The sequence below is a fragment of the Octopus sinensis genome, linkage group LG14 (assembly GCF_006345805.1).
Source record: "Octopus sinensis linkage group LG14, ASM634580v1, whole genome shotgun sequence".
NCBI lineage: Eukaryota > Metazoa > Mollusca > Cephalopoda > Octopoda > Octopodidae > Octopus > Octopus sinensis.
The window spans coordinates 58,243,140-58,263,139 of record NC_043010.1 but is presented as its reverse complement, the minus strand read 5'-3'; the positions used below and the strand labels follow the sequence as shown (position 1 = coordinate 58,263,139).

At 39.3% G+C, this 20,000-nt stretch overlaps 2 protein-coding genes across 3 annotated transcripts in view; both read left to right on the top strand.

Moving 5' to 3' along the window:
* LOC115219371 (protocadherin beta-15-like) overlaps positions 1 to 10,825 on the top strand; it is a 149,883-nt gene extending 139,058 nt beyond the window's left edge. For both annotated transcript variants that reach the window (XM_036509089.1, XM_036509088.1), the window contains exon 3: positions 10,628 to 10,825. In XM_036509089.1, the coding sequence (XP_036364982.1) occupies positions 10,628 to 10,654 (27 nt within the window). In that variant the 3' untranslated portion in view covers positions 10,655 to 10,825. The remainder of the gene's footprint in view (positions 1 to 10,627) is intronic.
* Positions 10,826 to 10,996: 171 nt separating this feature from the next.
* Positions 10,997 to 20,000, top strand: part of LOC115219370 (protocadherin beta-13-like) — a 125,086-nt gene continuing 116,082 nt past the window's right edge. The window contains exon 1 of the mRNA XM_036509080.1: positions 10,997 to 11,301. The gene's annotated coding sequence lies outside the window, so the exon portion shown is untranslated. The remainder of the gene's footprint in view (positions 11,302 to 20,000) is intronic.

Genomic DNA, 20,000 nt, shown 5'->3' with positions numbered 1-20,000 from the left:
AATTAGTTTCTCATTAAAACTGTTAATTACCTCTAATATTTCTGATATATTTCTTCATATCTCGTTAGTTCTTCTAGTAGCTGCTTTCCTCTCCTTTTTCAAATTAGTGCAGTTTGGTTCGTTATCAATGAGTTCTTCTTCCTCACAAAATTAAAGGATTTTTAATAAACGAATTCTTCACATTGTCATCTTACCCATATCTCAGGAATATAATCATGTACCAGAGCCCTCCCCTCCTCTCCTCACTCCCAGCCTCTTCCAGTTCCTCTCACCATCACTTACTATTTCTGTTATCTCTAAACATCTTCCCTCGCACTCTTATGGTACATCCCCCTCTATCTCCTCTGTACAGCTTTTACTTTCCCCCTCACTGTTCCCTGTTTGTAGCCCCCCCTCTCTCTAACCCTCTCACATCTCCCTCTCCTTCCTTGTTCTACTGAGGTAGTCAAGTATCTCCTCTGTCCCTCCTCTATCATACTCTAATCTCTCAGTTTCGTTCCATCATTCATTTGAGAGGTCTTTGTCCTAAGGGTTCGTGGCTATTGATGCCACATTAAGAAGCAGTGGTGTTGGTGCCACATAAAAAGTACTCAGTACACTCTGCAAAGTGGTTGGCATTAGGAAGGGCATCCAGCTGTAGAAACCAAGCCAGAAACAGACAATGGGACTTGGTGTGACTCTTGGCCTGACCAGCTCCTGTCAAACCACGCAACCCATTCCAGCAAAAAGAAAAATAGGACGTTAAATAATGATAACGATGATAATAAATTAATTATTCTCATTGTCATCTTACCCAATATCCCTGGAATATAATCGATACATATTAATTTATTTATGTTAAATATTAAAGAAAACTAACTGGATATACACCAAGAGCCACCCACAGCAATGATTCAATGCCAACTGGACTCTCCCCCTCGCTCTATTAAAATACAATTTCCTCAATTTGAAGGAGAGACATTCTGACCTGGATATTGGTGAAGGATGGTCCAAGCATCATCTTAACAACACTATTGCTTGCACTTAGTTCTTGCCTATTTACAGCACCACACAACATCATTGCATCACTATCTCTCCCAGCCACCCCACAACACTTCTACAACACCATCCTAACAGCAATATCTCCTCCCAACTCAATCCTTATAATCTATAACACCCTAAAACCCTACTACAACATCCTAGAATATTATTTCCCTGGCAATGATACTCCATCACCCTAAACTCTCTCTCACTCTCTCTCTCTCTCTCTTCCTCTTCCAATCAAAACATCCAAGTCACAGAGACTCCATCATCAGCAGCCAGAAACAGCAGAAACAGCCTGATTATCTCCACCGTACACAGAGTGTAGGAGATGGAGAGATGAATGGTTGAATTATGAGAGCAGCAGACCAAACGGCTGTGGTAATTTAATTAAGTCTCTCTAAGTTTTGAGTTCAAATCCTGCTGAGATCCTCTTTATCTTTTACCCTTCTGGGCTCAATAAAACAAAGTAACAATGAAGTTGTGGTGTTGATCCATACCTTCATAAAATAAAGCACCAGTCAAATAGTGAAGCTGAATTAATGTTAATGATGAATATTTTAGTTGTGGATGGAAGTGAAGACGCACGGCTGAGGGGTTCGGATGTTCAGCTCAGCGGTGAGCTGGCAGAATCGTTAGCATGCCGGGTGAAATGCTTTGTGGTATTTCGTCCGCCGCTGCATTCTGAGTTCAAATTCCGCTGAGGTCGACTTTACCTTTCATCCTTTCGGGGTCGATAAATTAAGTACCAGTTATGCACTGGGGTCGATGTAATCGATTTAATCCGTTTGTCTGTACTTGTTTGTTCCCTCTATGTTTAGCCCCTTGTGGGCAATAAAGAAATAGTTTCGGATGTTCAACTCATGATTGTAAGGTTGTAAATTCAATCCTCAGCAGTGTATTGTGTCCTTGAGCAAGTCTCTTTGTTTTTACTCAGCTGCAACCCACTCAGCTGGCAAAAATGAGTTACAACTCAGCAATTTATTCTGTGTTTCTCTGAATCTCCTTGAGAACTACTTTAACCCTTTCGTTAACATAATTTTAAAATTAACAAAGAATTTAGTAAAATAACTTCGTTATCATTAAGCAAGAGTTAGGAACATAAACTGCGACTAAGATTTGGTGGAAAATTTTAATTCAGAACTTTTGAAAACAAGATATTTATACTCCAGAGCCAGAGGCAATTTCAGCCTGGTTGGTATCAAAAGGATTAAGGGCATATGTGTCTGTGGAGTATTCAGCCACTTGCACAATAATTTCACAAGCAGGCTATTCCATTGATCGGATCAACTGGAACACTCATTGCCATAAATGGTGGAGGACCACTTGTGAATGGACTTCTAATAAAAGACTAAAACCAACTGTAACTGTCCTGAATGATTCATGTTGGTCAGTGGAACCTGGAAACATACAAGAATAGACTGGACAATAGTCACTGGTCACTGACCTCCCCTTCTCTACTCTGCATCTGGTTAATGATTTCATGCCAGAGCATTTAACGAGAGATTGCGTGAGACAATAAAGCTGGACCACAGCATGTGAAGATTATGTGTGGTTTCTTAACCAAGTACATACATAACAAGAGAATAAGGGGCTCCTATGTGGTCGAAGGGCATACCAGAAATAACAGCCAACATTCTTCAATCTTACTTGAATTGTCTTGGAAGAAAAAAAAGAACACATTTGGTGGTGGTGGTGGTGTGAGGATGATGAGGCTGGGAAGTGAGTCAAGAGATGGTTGTGGTGATGGAAGGGTTGGGGGTGGTGGAAGTGTTGATGAGGATAATGGAAATGTGATAATGAAGAGTGGGAGGGGTGGGAGTTGGCGGTAGAAGTGATGGATGTGGAGCTGTGGTCAGTGGTTGATGTAGTTTCTTTTGTTTTACTGTAGGTCAGTAATGACCCCACAAGCCAATGATCAATAACATCCCAGTAATGACCACCCTACCCTTTATAACAGAGTAGGACAAACTATATTATCTGTCTTTCTCAGATTTAAGATTAGTAGGGTGATATAAGAGAGATTTGACTGCCATTTCTGGCAGGTCAAACTACTCTTGACTCTTGGTTTGGTGGTGTTCTGATGTATGGTGAGAGACTATCAATGCACTGCAGGGAGGTATAAAGAGATAATGGGGTGGGGGGCAGCAAACAATGTGGTGATTGTGGTTGTGTGGGGCTAGTGGTGGTGGGTGGTGGTGGTGTGTGGGTTTATCGATATCTATATCATCCTTGATGATGTCATTTATTGGCTTCTTCCCCAGAATGCACGTAATTACATCCCCTGCCCCCCCCCCCCACACACACACACTCCACATGCATATGTACATGCATGTGTTTTTTTATATACATACATACATATATATATGTGTGTGTATATATATATATGTATATATAGGCTATATATATATATATAGCCTATATACATATATGTATGTGTGTGTTCTTATTTAGACGGAGACGCATGCATACATACATGCACATGCCAATCCATGCTATGATGCATGTTGGCGCCTGCTGCTGTTGCAGTATCTGTGCAGCATGTAATGCATCAACTCAGCATCTCAATTGGCAAAACACATCGTCTCCACTATCACCACCACCACCACCACACATGGCTACCCTTCTGCCAGAGCACCTTCCCCACCCCGGCACCATCGCTACACAACACCTCAGTGCACCACTTGGCTATAATTCCACAAAACAACAATACGACACCACCACTCTAGCATCACCATACGGCCACCACTCAGCTACACCACCTCCACAACCACCACCACCATCGCCGCTGCCACTTCCTCACCACCACCTTTACCATCACCACTACCAGCACCAGCAGAACTACACCATTTCATCACTGCCCCACCACCACCATACTGCCACTTCACCACCCTGATACCCTCACTCATTTACAGACAGACATGCCTATATATACACACATACAATGCACCAACACACATATATATGTTCATACGCTCATATACAAGTACCAAGGAATTGATGGAAACATATTATACGAAGGTTCTGTGAATAGCGATGGAATTGGCCAAGAATATTCTACCAGGCTTAAGAAAATATGGAGTTGGGGGATTCTCCTCTTTCTCAGTGCATTTTCAGTGCCACCAGTGCTGATTCCAATATCTGGGATACATGACTGGTCTGTAGAAGAATTCATTCTATAGACATTAACCCCCCCCCCCCAAGATACTGACATCAACTAGAAATTCCCACAGGGACAGTGATATCAGTAGGTTCTAGCTAAGAAGAGATAAAGGAGGCAGGGGTTTGGGATCAGAGCAGACTCTCTGGGCACTTCCTAAGCCAAAGCAGCAAAAATAAATACATCAACTCAGTGCCATAAAGTGAAGAGGACAATATCCTCTGTGTTGGCAGTGAGCTCCTTGGGAAGCAGTCTCTTCCTGATGACCTCCCATACAACCCACCAAACAGCCTGACTAACATTCTGACTTGGATGTGAAACACTCAGTTTGGCAAGAAGAATATGCATGGATATGTTTTTCAAAGACTTCAAGAAGACTGTAACATCAACATGAAGAACAGCCTCTCTTCAACTCATGACTGCTGCATCACAATATGAAGGCAAAACATTTGCACATTATTTACATTTGACAGATATTTGTCCTCATCTTGTTTGTTGTTAACACAATGTTTCGGCTGATATACCCTCCAGCCTTCATCAGGTGTCTTGGGGAAATTTCGAACCTGGGTTCTCATTCCTAAGGTATTTTTCCATGTTATTATTATTATTATTTTCCTGGTCACTGTCTGGAATCAAACTTGGAATCTTGGGGTTAGCAGCCTGTTGCTCTTAACCCCAAGATTCCAAGTTCAATTCTAGACAGTGACCGGAATAATAATAATAATAATAATAATAATAATAATAATAATAATAACATAAAAAAATACCTTAGCAATGAGAACCCAGGTTCGAAATTTCCCCAAGACACCTGATGAAGGCTGGAGGGTATATCAGCCGAAACATTGTGTTAACAACAAACAAGATGAGGACAAATATCTGTCAAATGTAAATAATTCCTCATCTCTTAAATTTAGAACTGTAAAGCATTTGCAATCCAATTATTGATAATATTTAACCATAAAAATACAACAGGAGTTTTTAGACCTTGAATGACTTTGAGGATTCGCTTTCACTGAGTAAAATAAGAGTGAAAAAGGTTCATAGGTAAAAAATGGTTGAGAACCACTGACAGAGATGGAATAGGAACTTTAGGAAGTGTGGATGCATTTAATAGATGAAAATCTCCAGCAGAATAAATATATTCCAGTAAAATAAAACAGTAAAATCTGAGGCAAGTAGTGATGGTCGGTTTAGACAAACTAGGAAGACAAAATATCTGTCAAGTGGAATCAAATAATTTGACCAGAGAAAGAGTTGTATGACATTTTGGGTAAGATTCTTCAATATAGAAATATGAAATGCTTGCAATAAACATTTCCTCTCTCTTTCTCTCAAGCAAAGTGTTCTGCTTAAAATGTTTCAGCTTTTTTTTGCTGGTAATAAAATAAATAATTCCTGTTTGTAAACATTTCTTTCTGGTTCTCAGTTCCTGCAAGAGTTTTGGAAACTACAACAGTTGAAGAATTGTTCATACAAATGCTTAAATATTTTGTGAATTGTAGAAACATAACCAGTTGATTGAACATAAATTTTAACAGCAAAATTTTATTTGGACCACCAAGGGTCATATGAACCCTTTAAGGGCCATATGGATCCTGGTCAAGAATCACTGATTTTGAATTACAGACCCTCCACTGGTGTTTATCTCTTTGTCCAGTGTGTTAGGTATATAACCTCATATCATATAATGTTTCATGTAATAAAGTACATTATTGAATTCCATATTGCAGTTGTTTCATCTTTGGAAAGGGTTTCATTCTTAAACCCAGGTTTTTTATCCAAGGTTTGCGCCTGTTTGGTTACTATTCTTTCAAAACCCATTTTGCTTTTATCAATGTTCTAATTAGAGGGTTTTAATCTTGATTACTCTTTCAATTCCCCCATATTTACATTCATGTTTTATTCGTTAATAAACATATCTTGATAAATTTAGGGTTTTTTTGATGACTCTTTAATTAGCATCATCATGATTTAGTGAAGGCTCTTGGCTCATTTCCCCTTCAAAGAACTTTTAGAAAATATCTTTTTCCCTAGCCTCACATCTACCCAACATTTGTGAGTGGAGTTGGGTCAGATGGACTTAGCCAACGTTATTGCAGTCTACCTGAATATTATGGTCATGATACAAATATCTGAGGTGTACTCAGCTAGTTTCTCTATAAAAGAATATGGAGTTCCATTGATAAAGCAAGTGGATATTTGTAGTATGGTACTGGCACTTTGCCAGTTATGACAATGACGGTTCCAGTCGATCCGATCAATGAACAGCCTGCTCCTGAAATTAATGTGCAAGTGGCTGAGTACTCCACACACACATACACACTCCCTTAACATAATTTTCAGGGAGATTCAGTGTGACAGAGAATGTGACAAGGCTGGCCCATTAGAATTACCAGTACAACTCATTTTTGCCAGCTGAGTGGACTGGAACAACAAAAAATAAAGTGTCTTGCTTAAGGACACAACATTTCACTGGGAATTGAACTCATGGCCTTATGATCATGAGCCAAATACTCCCAGCCACTAAGCCACATATCCCTCTAACAGATAATGTTCTCTCATTACTTTGACATCAAGTTTTCCTTTCACATCTACTTAACTTATCTCTGTCATGTTTCATTATATATTTTCTCAATATTATTGTAATTAACTATTAAAACAATTACCATATTTTACCAACCTTTATAATCCAGTCATTTTTAATCCCCTGAATTAAAGGTGATGGTTACACACCCTCACCCTTGCACTCTTATCTAACTAAACCCACCCCTGCAGATAATTCTCAGTCATTCATTAATATTCAGGTTTTGTCTTCTAATTTTACCAACCAAACACAATAACCATCAGATTTCATCCTCTCAGAAGATAATGTGTTTGGAGATGTTTTTTCACACATTATTGTCCATTCCTTTGGTTCCTTGTGTTGTGTCTTAGAGAAGACGTTGATTTATTCTAGCTTGTCTAAAGTCTATAAAGCTGACAACAGTCTGTTTCATCTGAACGGCATGGAATGGTTACATATCACTCCAAAAATGACAAATATTTTATTCATATTCCTCCCATGAAGTTTGCTTTCACTTCTAAAATGCCAACTTTCCACTGATTTCTCTCCAGGGTGATTTCTGTTTACCAAACATCACCTCTCCACCTCTCCCTCTTCTCTCCATCTCCTGTTCACCTCTCTCACTTTCCACCTCTCCCTCCTTCCTTTTTCTTCTCTTCATATCTCCATCTCCTCCTCTCACCATTCTTCATAAACCTGTGAAGACAACAGTGAATGGTTTACCTTTCATCTCGTCTTTTAGTTTCACTTACATATTATTTAAAGTTTATAAATCAATAAAATAACCAAATCTGTTCTTCTATTTCAATTTATTTTCATGACTAACACAGAAAATACACACACACACAGAGTTTTTCCAACCAAGCAGGTCTGAAGGAAGGGGCAATGCCCATTGCTTTCACAGACCCTCCATAAATGTTGTAAGTCAGAACTGCCAGAAAGGCATTGCATAAGTAGGGAATTTCAGAGGGTAACAATTACGGGGTGGAAGGACTGGGGTAAGTGGTTAGTGTGGGGCGTGGGTGGCTGGACATAGAATGAATGGAGGAAAGGTTAGTTGAGTGTATCTGAGGGCGTTGGTATGGGACCAACCCTCTTTGAAAAGCAAAGGTCAATGTAGTAGTAGTAGTAGTAGAAAAGACAGAGAGTGGCCACAGCACACTTGTGAAGTGTCTAGGCTTCATAGAAATGACTCTTGGGTGAGGAAGGTCAGGGAAGAATCAATGGTGGTATTACATATTCCACCCTTCATTCTTGATGTCTGTGTAGGAGGGGATGGCTTGTTGATGTAGAAACATTTAAGAATTGAGACAAAAGACTCAGCCTTGCAGTTAACCGTAATTGATAGGATGTGTGTAAGAGAAATTCTATTTGACAATAAGTTACCAATTAAAGAAAAAAAAATGGGACATAGTTGATGTTTAGAAGCAGAGAGTTTTGGCGAAAGATTGATGTGCTAGACATGGGGAAAAGCCTTTGATGGGGAACATGCTACAGTTTTCATCAAATTCATGTAACTCCTGGGGTTGGGGGTAGTATAAAAGAGCAGCAGGAAGGCAGCATGCAGGGCAAAAATGCTTAGCAGTATTTCATCTGTCTTTATGTCCTGAGGTCAGCTGTAGATTTCATCCTTTTGGGGTCGATAAAATAAGAACCAGTTATGCACTGGGGTTGACATAATTGACTTACATTCTCTCCTCAAAATATTAGTCTTGTGTCAAAATATGAAATAAACAGTAGGTTTCCAGTGGATCCCCAGGAAATTTCCTGTCTAAGGAGTTGTCCAGTAGGTTTCCAATAGGCGTCCAGTAGTTCTAGCTCTACATTAGACAGTAGTGGCAGTCAGTATCAGGGAAAGATTGATTCAGTAGATTAACAGAAAATGTTGTTATATTAATGTCTGCATCCCTCATCTTTGAGTCATTGGAGAGGACTGAGGGAGGGCCAGAGAAGTTGCTCTTCCATCTGGGAATGGTACAGACTGTTGTGTGTTTCCAGAGATAGGAATATAGACAGATAGATAAGCAAGAATGTTGTTGACAGTGACTTTAAAGTTTGGGTCAGTTAAGCCATTGTCAGTAGTGACCAACAATCACTTAACCGGCTGAAACTGCGAAGTCACTGTCAACAATATTCCTGTTTAAGAATACTAAATTTGTCCTACAGAAGTGTAGAGTGACCCATCAGGTTAATGTCAAATTGTTTTTATTATAGAAATAATGCATTTCTAAATCTCTCAGAGAGATTTATGCAGTAGCAGCATGATAAAGTGTTGTCAGCTTAATGTGGCTGTCCTATGAAAGGGAAGAATGTTACTGTTATTTAGCCCTAGGAAACACTGTTTCCTGTTGGACTTCAAACATTTCCTGTGTCCTTATGTTTTTTTGTTTATTTTTTTTTGCTGGATGGAGGTGCTTGTCTCTACTTTGAAAGCATTAGGACACAGGAAATGTGTCAAGTCCAACAGGAAATGTGTCAAGTCCAACAGGAAATGGTGTTTCCTAGGTTTAAATAACAGTAGCATTCTTCCCTTTCATGGCACTGTCACATTAAATTGACAACATACTATCACTTTGTTTTTATTATAACTGAACATAAAAATAGACAGAAGGGAGAACAGCATGGTTCCTATATTTGGATGCCCTTCCTAGTGCCAACCACTTTATAGAGTGGACTGGGTATCTTTTATGTGGCACCAACATGGGGGATGGCTTTAAAAATCTGAAGAAGCAAACTTGGCTCTAGAGTAAAGATTGTTTGCCAACATAACATGGCAGTCCTGGTTTAGGACAAATGTTGCTGTAATTTAGCCCCAGGAGACATCGTCTCCAGCTGGCTATATTACATGATCTATGTCCTTATATTTATGAACAAGGGAACCTAGCACCCCCACTCAGCTCAAAACAATATCTGTGTATCATGATTTCTGGGTTATTTCTCTTCATCGGCACAGAATAATCGTTCGGCTAGAGGTGGCACTGCCAAATTCCCATTCAAAATATATAGTTTTCAAAGTGACAATTAGTCACTCATCTATAAATTAGAAAATTACTATTTTTAAATCTCACAGTGAGAGATATTCAGTAATTGTACTTTGGAGTAAAGATTTTTGCCCACATAGCATGGCAGTCTTGGTTTAGGACGAATGTTGCTGTAATTTAGCTCCGGGATTCCCTTTTTCGAAAATATAAGGACACAGATTGTGTCGTATAACCAGCTGGAGACGATGTCTTCTGGGGCTAAAATTACAGCAACATTCGTCCTAAACCAGGACTGCCATGTTATTTGGCAAACAATCTTTACTCCAAAGTACTGTTGCTGAATATCTCTCATTATGAGATTTAAAAATAGCAAACTTGGCTATGTTTCTTCATCTTGGAAAGAAGAATTAAAGGAATGAAGATGAGTGATGACTAAGAGCCAGGAGGCTGGATGTTGACTGATTGATTGAAAGGTGGTTATTTCCTTATGAGAGTAAATCTATTTTATTTAACATGTGAGGGTGCATCATTTAGGGTGACTGGATTCACGATTGTAAAGTTTCAGTTTCAATTCCCATTTCTAGTTGTATATTTTATTCTTGGGCCAAAAAAACTCATTTCCTGTTGCTCCAATCCACTCTGCAGCAAATGAGTACCAGTAATATCTACAGGTGTGAGGTTAACTATGGGATGGAGTGGTGTCCCATTTAGATGGTGGTAGTTGTGATGATGATGACAATGAAGGTGATGATGGTGATGGTGATGATGGTGATGGTGATGATGGTGATGGTGATGATGGTGATGGTGATGATGATGAGAACGATGATGGTGATGATGACCGTGATGATGATGGTGGTGGTGATTATGATAAATATGAAAATGGTCTTCTTTGTTTCATTTCAGCTTCCGACTCGGCTGCCGAAACGATAGGATGTCAGTATGCCACAGTGAAGGACCCTTATCTGCGACAGAAGGCACATACATACATGCACACATACAGACACTGTGTATACACACACACACATATATAGATATACTTGCACAAATGTACACACAGCACATATCCTCAAACATACACACACTTACTCATTCACACATACATAAACATGTCTACATACACACACACCCATCCACAACCACATACATGTCCTATGTACACAAACACAAACATACGTCTGCAACCCCCTACTTTGAAACTTATTTTGTTCACACCTTTACACATTCACACATGTGTACATATACCCGCATACAGACTGTGAACAAAACACACATACAATTAATGTATGACAATAACATAAAATTCATACACAAATATTGTAACACCATTCTTACAAATCTATCTGTTAATGCCTACACAAAGAAATCCCATAACTACACACACACACACACACACACATCTATCTTGTACTATTTCTGACATAGAAACAAGGCCACACAATTTATGGGAAAGAACAGTCAATGATGTTAACCCCAGTATTTTCCTGGTATGTTAATTTGTCAACCCAGGAGGGACGAAATCTAAAGTGGACCACAGCCAGATTTGATCCCAGAATGTCCAGTCACAGAGCCACCTCCAGGTAATTCTGCTACATTTTTTCTGTCTTAGATTCTGTTGTTCTTCACTATTTTCATATCAGACCTTGATGGGTGCTCTCGCACCAAGAACAGGGTCCCTTGATTTTTAGATACAAGGGGTAAATTGATGGAGCAGAACCTGTGGGGTTCATATAGCTCTGTGTCAGGAGTAATAATGGATCTTTAGTTTAATGGATTTATAGAAGTGAATCAGATTGGAGGGGTTGTCATCCAGCATAGTCTCTGATCAACCAGTGTCATGAGAGTGTGTGTATATGTATGTGTGTGTGTATGTTTATAAGGACAAGTGTGGCCGTGTGGTAAGAAGCTTGCTTCCCAGCCACAGGGTTCAGTCCCACTGCGCCTTGAACAAATGCCTTCTTCTATTGCTGACCAAAGCTTTCTGAGTGGATTTGGCAGACGGAAACTGAAAGAAGCCCATCGTATATAAATGTGTGTGTGTACATAATATATATGTGGATGAGTGTGTGTATCTTTGTGTCTTTTTGTTTTGACATTGTGTGATAGCTGTAAATGAGTGTCACTGTTATACAAGCAGTGTCATTCATTTCTAATTTTCTGTGAAAACATATCGGCCATGAGGAAGTATTACTTTTCATGGGAACAGATGAGGCTTGGTGACAGGAAAGGCATTCAGCCATAGAAAATTTGCTTCAATAAACTTTGTCCGACCCCTGCAGGCATGGAAGAAGGGACCTCAAAGCAATGATGATGATTGATGTTGAATATATGTATATGTATGTATTGATCTATGTATGTGTGTATTTATGTATGTGTCTGTATGTATGTATCAATGTATATATGTGTGCACATACGTGAATGTGTGTGTGTATGTGCAAGCCAGTTTGTGTTTCGTCTTTCACAACCCAGCAGTTCATCAAAAAGAGTCCAATTGAATAAGTGGTGGGCCTAAAATAATTCCTGGAGTCCATTTGATCCATTCAAGCCTTCAAGGCAGTGCTCCAGCATGGCCACAGTTCAATAACCAAAACAAATAAACAAGCAAAGGAATCTGTATAATTTAATTTTCTTGCACTTAAACCAGCCATATTTGGCCAAAATATTTTGTTTCATGTTCAAACTGGTCAGATCCAGTCTCTCTAACTTGCCAGGTCATTCTAAAAGTAAAAGTCCATCTGACCCAATGTCACTGAAATCTAGAAGTTATGAGATAATGAATGATTAATTAAAAACAAATATCTAAATAAGCAATACATTTGAGAGAGTAATGTGAATGCTAAATGGTTGTCTGTTTTGCTGTTGAGATCTGGTTGTTTTGGTATCAACCAACTTGAGATCGTCCTGGCTTCTATCATACAAATCACCTGTTTTAAAATAATCTTAATTAAAAACTTCCTTTGAAATTTCATGTTAATTTGTGTTCTAAGCTGCAAGTTAATAATGCCAAAATTATTTTACCAAATTTTTCATTATTTTTAACATTATTTGAAACAAAGGCTGTGTGTTACAATAAAAATATGGCAACAAAATGTTTAACCTTTTGGATACTGACCCACCTGAAACTGCTCCTGGTTCTATGTTGAAAACCCCATTTTAAAGGGATCCAAATGAAAACCTTCCATTGAAATTTCATTCTAATGTATGTTCCAATCACCAGCTTAATAATCCCTTAGATTAGAAGGCCTGAAATTTCACGAGGGAGGGCGAAGCCGATTACATCGAACCAGTGCTTCACTCGTATTTATTTTATCAACCCCCAAAAGAATACAAGGTAAAGTTGACCTGGGTAGAATTTGAACTCAGAAGATAAAGGGCTGAAAGAAAGTTCGCTAACCATTCTACGATCTCCCTTCCTTAAACACCAGCTCAATAATGGCAAATATTTTACCAAATTCTTCATTATTTCGTGAATTGAGAACGACTAAGGAAGAGGTTAGAAGCATTTCTGTATCACACCCTGTGCTTCAGTTCTGTTATGGTTATCATGTTTGTTATATTAAAGAAAACAGACGATTTAGTAATTAGCAGGGCGGAGGGGAGTCCTTCCAGCACCCCCATCTGAAGAGGTGTCGCAAGTGGGAAGAGAGGAAACTGAGCATTTAAGTGGTGGGTAGAGGAAAAGGAATTGCAGTGTTACAGGGTTGTAGAACTAATGGATGGTGTTGGGTGAGAGAAAGATGATGGGCATCTCTCAGTTTCCATCTACAACATCCACTCATAAATCTCTGGTCAGTCTGGGGGCTATACTAGAAGATACTCAATGTATTATGCAGGGGTGTTGAAACCAAAATCAAATGGTTGGAAAGAAAATTTGTTAGCTACATAGGCACAGACATATGTGACCGCGTGTGTACTGTTGGCAATTTTTTTTCCTGTCTTCCCTTCCCTGGATCTTTCCTTCTCTTATGTTTCCAACGAAGAGCTCCGCTCGAAATGTTAAACCCTCCTTCTTTCCTTCTTTCCTGAGCGTCTAATAATACTATATTTGTTCCACGTCCTCGCATTGTTGTGTTTTCTCTTTGTGTTTTCATGTTTGGATTAACTATATATATATATAATGATGATAATAATAATAAGGGAATATTATTCCAAACTTACAGGGAAAAATTCAATTTAGAAATACTAAATCAAATTTCACAAAATATAATATATATATATAAATTAGAGAAAATATATACCAAATATATACGTTTTATTTATTATTTTGCACATTACGTAATCATCGTTATATGTTTTATCTTATATTTAATTTTTCTATTTGTAATTTTCTAGATGGTATAATTTAATTTTTCATTATTGAATTGATAAAAGGCAGTTTTTTTCTCTAATTTATATATATATAGACACACACACACACACATATATATATAAGTAAATAGATAGATAGATAGATAGATAGATAGATAGATAGAAGTTGATAATTCTGCTAGTGTTGATAATTTTGTTTGCTGCTGACATGTCTATGTGCTTTTAGCATACAGCTATACAAGATATGTTCTGAGGACAAATACTACAACTTTACAGTGTTGTCATAGTATGTTCATGTTAAGTTGGATGTATAGATTATTGTTCTCTTCTAATACTGCTTCTACCTGATAATAACTCTCTCTCTCTCTCTCTCTCTCTCTCTCTCTCTCTATATATATATATATATATATATATATATTATATATATATATATATATATATGATATGTGTCTGTGTATATATATGTATGAGATCTGTGTCGGTGTATATATATGTATGATGTGTGTGTGTGTATAAATATGTATGATATGTGTGTATATATATGTATGATGTGTGTGTGTATATATATATATATATTGTTTTTTTTAAATGATAGATACAGAAGGCAAAATGTAACTAGAAACTTTATTAGCACAACAATCGTAACAGGTAGGTTGTACGATGCATGTGTGCGAACTGCCATGCTTCATGGCACTGAAACATGGGCTGTGATTGCGGAGGACATGCGTAGGCTCGAAAGAAATGAAGCTAGCATGATCCGCTGGATGTGTAATGTCAGTGTCCATGCACGACAGAGTGTAAGCGTCCCGAGAGAAATGTTGGGCATAAGAAGCATTGGATGTGGCGTGTTGGAGAGACGATTGCATTGGTACGGTCATGTACTAAGGATGGACGAGGAGAGATGTGTGAAGTAGTACCACTCCCAAACTGTTGAAGGAATCCGGGATAGAGGTAGACCCAGGAAGACATGGGACGAGGTGGTCAAGCATGACCTTCATACTTTGAGCCTCACAGAGGCTATGATGAAAGACCGAGACCTCTGGAGATGTGCTGTGACTTCAAAGACCCAACAAATGAAGTGAGTTCACGGCTCGCAGGATGGCCTGCTTTGCTAACCTTGGATCGTAGAGTGACCTGCTGTTCTTGAGGAGACCTGTTGAGTCAAGTTCGTCAACATCAAAAATTCGAATGGTAATTGTAGTTAAGACACCAGTGCTGGTGACACGTAAAAGCACCGTTCGAGCGTAGCAGTTACTAGCGTCGCCTAACTGGCGTCCGTGTTGGTGACATGTAAAAGCACCAACCGATCGTGGCCGTTTGCCAGCCTGCGCTGGCTCCTGTGCCGGTGGCACGTAAAAAATACCCACTACACTCACGGAGTGGTTGGCGTTAGGAAGGGCATCCAGCTGTAGAAACACTGCCAGATCAGACTGGGCCTGATGCAGCCTCCTGGCTTCTCACGCTCCAGTCGAACCGTCCAACCTATGCCAGCATGGAAAACGGACGTTAAACAACGATGATGATAATATGTGTGTGCATGTGTATCCATATATATATATATATACACATATACACGCATATATAGGTGTGTGTGTGTGTGTATAAATGCATAAATATGTATATGTATGCATATGGATATTACATATATATATATAATCAAAATAAGCAACAAGGATATCCAGAGGTAATGCAGGATATCCAGAAATTGTAGTTGTGAATACCTGTGCCAGTGGTACGTAAAAAGCACTAACCGATCGTGGCCACTGACAGCCTCCCCATGCCTGTAAAAAGCACCCACTACACTCACGGAGTGGTTGGTGTTAGGAAGGGCATCCAGCCGTAGAAACATTGCCAAATCAGACTAGAGCCTGGTGCAGCCTCCATGGCTTACCAGACCCCGGTCGAACCGTCCAACCCATGCTAGCATGGAAAACGGACGTTAAATGATGATGATGATGGATGATGATGATGATGATGATATGTGTGTGTGTTTATGGGTGGGTGTTTTTGTCTGTGTTTGTTCTCCACCACCACCACTTGAAAACCAATGTCGGTGTGTTTACATCCCCATAACCTAGCAGCTCGGTAAAAAAGACCAATAAAATAAGTTCCAGGTTTAGAAAACATAAGTCATGGGCTCAACTCATTCAACTAAAATTCTTCGTGGCAATGATCCAGCCTGGCCACACTCTAATGACTGAAACAAGTAAAAAAAATAAAAACACAGAGGACAGATATTACAGATGTTGTTGAGAAACACTTAAGAAAAACTGTGAAGGAAATAGTTGACAACTTTACATAATCTGTTGTGTCTGGGGAGAGTCATTCTCTTTTACTGCCCTACAATTTAACACACTCACCAGTAAAATTTCCGCTTATCTCTTTTTTCTTTAATTATATAAAATGAAGTGGAAATTTTACTGCTGAGTGTGTTAAATTATAGGGCAGTAAAAGAGAATGATTCTCTCCAGAGGTTGTCACAGTTCTAGGACAGCTCTCTTCACCCTATGAGATGACATCTGGTGTACCACAGGGATCTGTTCTTGGTCCCCTTTTATTTGTTGCATATGTTAATGACATAGATGCCAACTTAAAGAATGCCACAGTGCTGAAATATGCAGATGACATCAAGCTGTACCTCAAAATAAAGAGGTCAGATCCTGTACACTATAGATCTCTATTGTAATCAGACATGGACACAATGCAGCAGTGGATCATGGACTGGCAACTCAAGCTGGCTGTGGACAAATGTACTACCATGCATTTTGGGAGGAGAAACCCAGCGTCTACTTACTCCCTCCACAACACTAATCTCAAAAAGTCTTCTTGTGAACATGACCTGGGTGTTATTGTCGACAGTGATTTGCGTTGGACAAAACACATCGCTAAAATTGCCAAGAAGGCTGAGGGTGTCTTGGCATCACTCACCAAGTCCTTTGTGAGCTGCTCTCCGGCTATCTATCTGCGGCTTTATATAGCTATGGTGCGACCTAACTAGGAATTTGCATCACCGGTCTGGGACCCCTATCTTGCCCAGGATATTAATCGTCTGGAAGCCATTCAGCGACGTGCAACCAAAAGAATACCCTCCATCAGGCATTTGCCATATTCTGAACGCCTTACTTCCCTGGGTTTGGATACACTGAAACTCCGATGTCTGGCAGCTGACTTGGCAGACACCCATAAAATTATTAACCATCTTACAAACAATAACTCTGAGCACCTTTTCAAACTCCACCTGTCTAACACCCATGGACATGTTTACAAAGTCAGAAAACAGCACAGCTCCCATGACGTTCGGAAACATTTTTTCATGCTAAGAGTTGCTGAAGCATGGAACAAACTGCCGGCATCAGTTGTTAGTTGTTGGAGCACTGCATCCTTCAAAACTTCCATGCTTCCTGAGATTCGCCAACACTACACCTGATTTTCTTCCCCCCATACACACGGCAATCATACACTGTTCTTTTTCCAGACATTTGTACATTACTGCATATGCTTTATACGCACTTTTGACAAGTTGTGGTGCACCTGAGCACTGTATACAATAATTTCATTATTATTATTTTAACAACAGAATATGCTTCAACATACAAACTCACATAAAGAATTTGGCAACCCAAATCCCGAATCAAAATAACTCTACATAAACTACTGCGAAAGACATGTAAAAATTATTATAAATTCACCAAAAAAAAAAGCCCATCATAAAATTCTATAAAATCACTAGATATACACTAAATGAGAGATGCACAGAAACACTTTGTAAAACTTTACATAAAAACTGAAAACACTGCAAAATTGTCGCAATATATCTACGAAATCATTACAAAATATACTGTACAAAAATTGTAGTAAATCAGGAAAGTACAAGAACATTGTAAAAATTACAAATTTGTCAAATTTGTACAAAAACACTTCGTACAGAAACACTTTGTAAGACATTATATAATAACTATGAAAACACTGCGAAATTGCTACAAAAGTTGTACAAAAATTGTAAAAAAACAATGGAAAATATTTGTAGAAAAACGTAAAAATCTACAAAAACACTGTACAAAAGTTATGCTAAAATACTGTTCAAAACTACAAAGATAATGTAGAAAATTTGCACAAAAATGCTTTTCAAAATAGTGAATAAAAACTGCAGAAACATGGTAGAAAACAGTTGAAAATTCCTGTAAGATTCATTAAAATCTCTACCGAAACAAAATAGAAAATTTAAGCAAATTGTACAAAATGGTGAGCACAATCATTCACAAAAGCCCTGTAGAAATCTGTGGACAAAAAGATACCAAAATACACAGATTCTCTGTGTAAAAAAAACTCTACCAAAATTCCAATGCAAAACATCTCGAAAACATTGATAAAATGAACATTGCAAGAGAGATAAATGTAGAAAAATGATCTTTTTACTTTCTTGTCGTAACTCCTTGTTTAAGTGAATTTGTTTCATTAAAGTCTTTGTGTATGTGTGCATTTGTGCATTTGTGTGTGCATTTGTGTGTGTGTGTGCATCCACATATACTTATGCATGTCTTTGTATATATGTATGAACGTTTCTTTCTCTCTCTTCTCTCCCTGCCACGCCATTCAAGACTGAATGTAATGCAATTTTGCCCTAATATATTAAAAAAAAAAAAAGAGGACAGTGTACAGAGAGAGGGGGTGGGGTGGGGGTTGGTGCAAGGAAGGATGGAACAGAAGTGGTGGTGGTGGTGGTGGTGGGGGATGTGAGGAGGGGGTTCTTAGGGGAAGATAATGTTAACTGTCTTTGGGAGTTCGCGGTGGGTCTTTGCTGGTAGTGGCATGGGGGGGGGGAAGAGGAATTACAATAGGAAACAACAATGACAGCAATAACGATGTTGACAATGACAACACCACTGCCACCAGTGATGACAACAACGACAATCAGCATGATGATGATGATGATGAAGGTAATAAGAATAATGAAGATGGTGGTGGTGGTGGTGGTGGTGGTGATGTTAGCTTGGATGAAGATAAAACTCATTGATTTTTAAAATTCATTTCATTGAATGTAAAACGAAGGGAAAAAATACTAAAATTAAGGATGAGGAAGTGGAGGAGGGGAGTGAGGGAAGGAGAGTGTGCATGCGCGTGTGTGTGTGTGTGTGCGTGTGTGTGTGTGTGTGGTGTGTGTGTGTGTGTGTGTGTGTGATTGTCAGCGGAAGATGAAGGAATGGATGAGAGTAAGGGAGCAGTGGGACATAGGCAGTTGAATATTTACTGTAGTGATTAAATAAATGGAGAAACAGGAAGGGTGGTGTGGTGTGGGGAGCTGTGCCGTGGTGGTGGTGGTGGTGGTGGTAACATTGATGGTCATGAGAGTGGGGGTGATGGGGGTGTTGATTGTGGTGGTGATGGAGATGGTGGTGATAGTGGTGGTGGTGGTGGTGGTAATAGTGGTGTTGATAATGGTGGTAGTGGTGATAGTGCTGGTAGCTGGGGGTGGGTGGGGTGATAGTAGTGTTGGTGATGGTGGTAGTGGTAGTAGTGGTAGTGTTGATGTTGGTGGTAATGGTGGTGGTGGTGGTGATGGTGGGTGAAGGGCTCAGTGGTGGAGTGGGGCGGTGGTGTATAGGGAGAGAGTAGTGGTGTGGTGTTTGATGTAGTATCGACAGTAGTATAGTATGGTGGCAAGTGATGGAGCAGTGTTACAGTTGTAGTGGAGGGGTAGCCTCTAAGGATGTAGAGGGGGTGGCATTGTGGAGTGTCAGTGTGGTCTGAGGTGGGAGGCAGTGTTGTGTTGTGGTAGTAGTATAGAAGTGGTAGTGGAGTGTGGTGTTGCAGTGGTATCTGATGTAGTGTTGGGGGAGGGGAGATGTGAGGAAGAAATACAAGAAAGTGAAACAGGAAGGCAGTGAGTGGGTGGGGTGAATAATAACAACAACAACAACAACCACATTGGTGTTGTCACTACTTCTCACCCTTCCACCACTCCCTGTTTTAA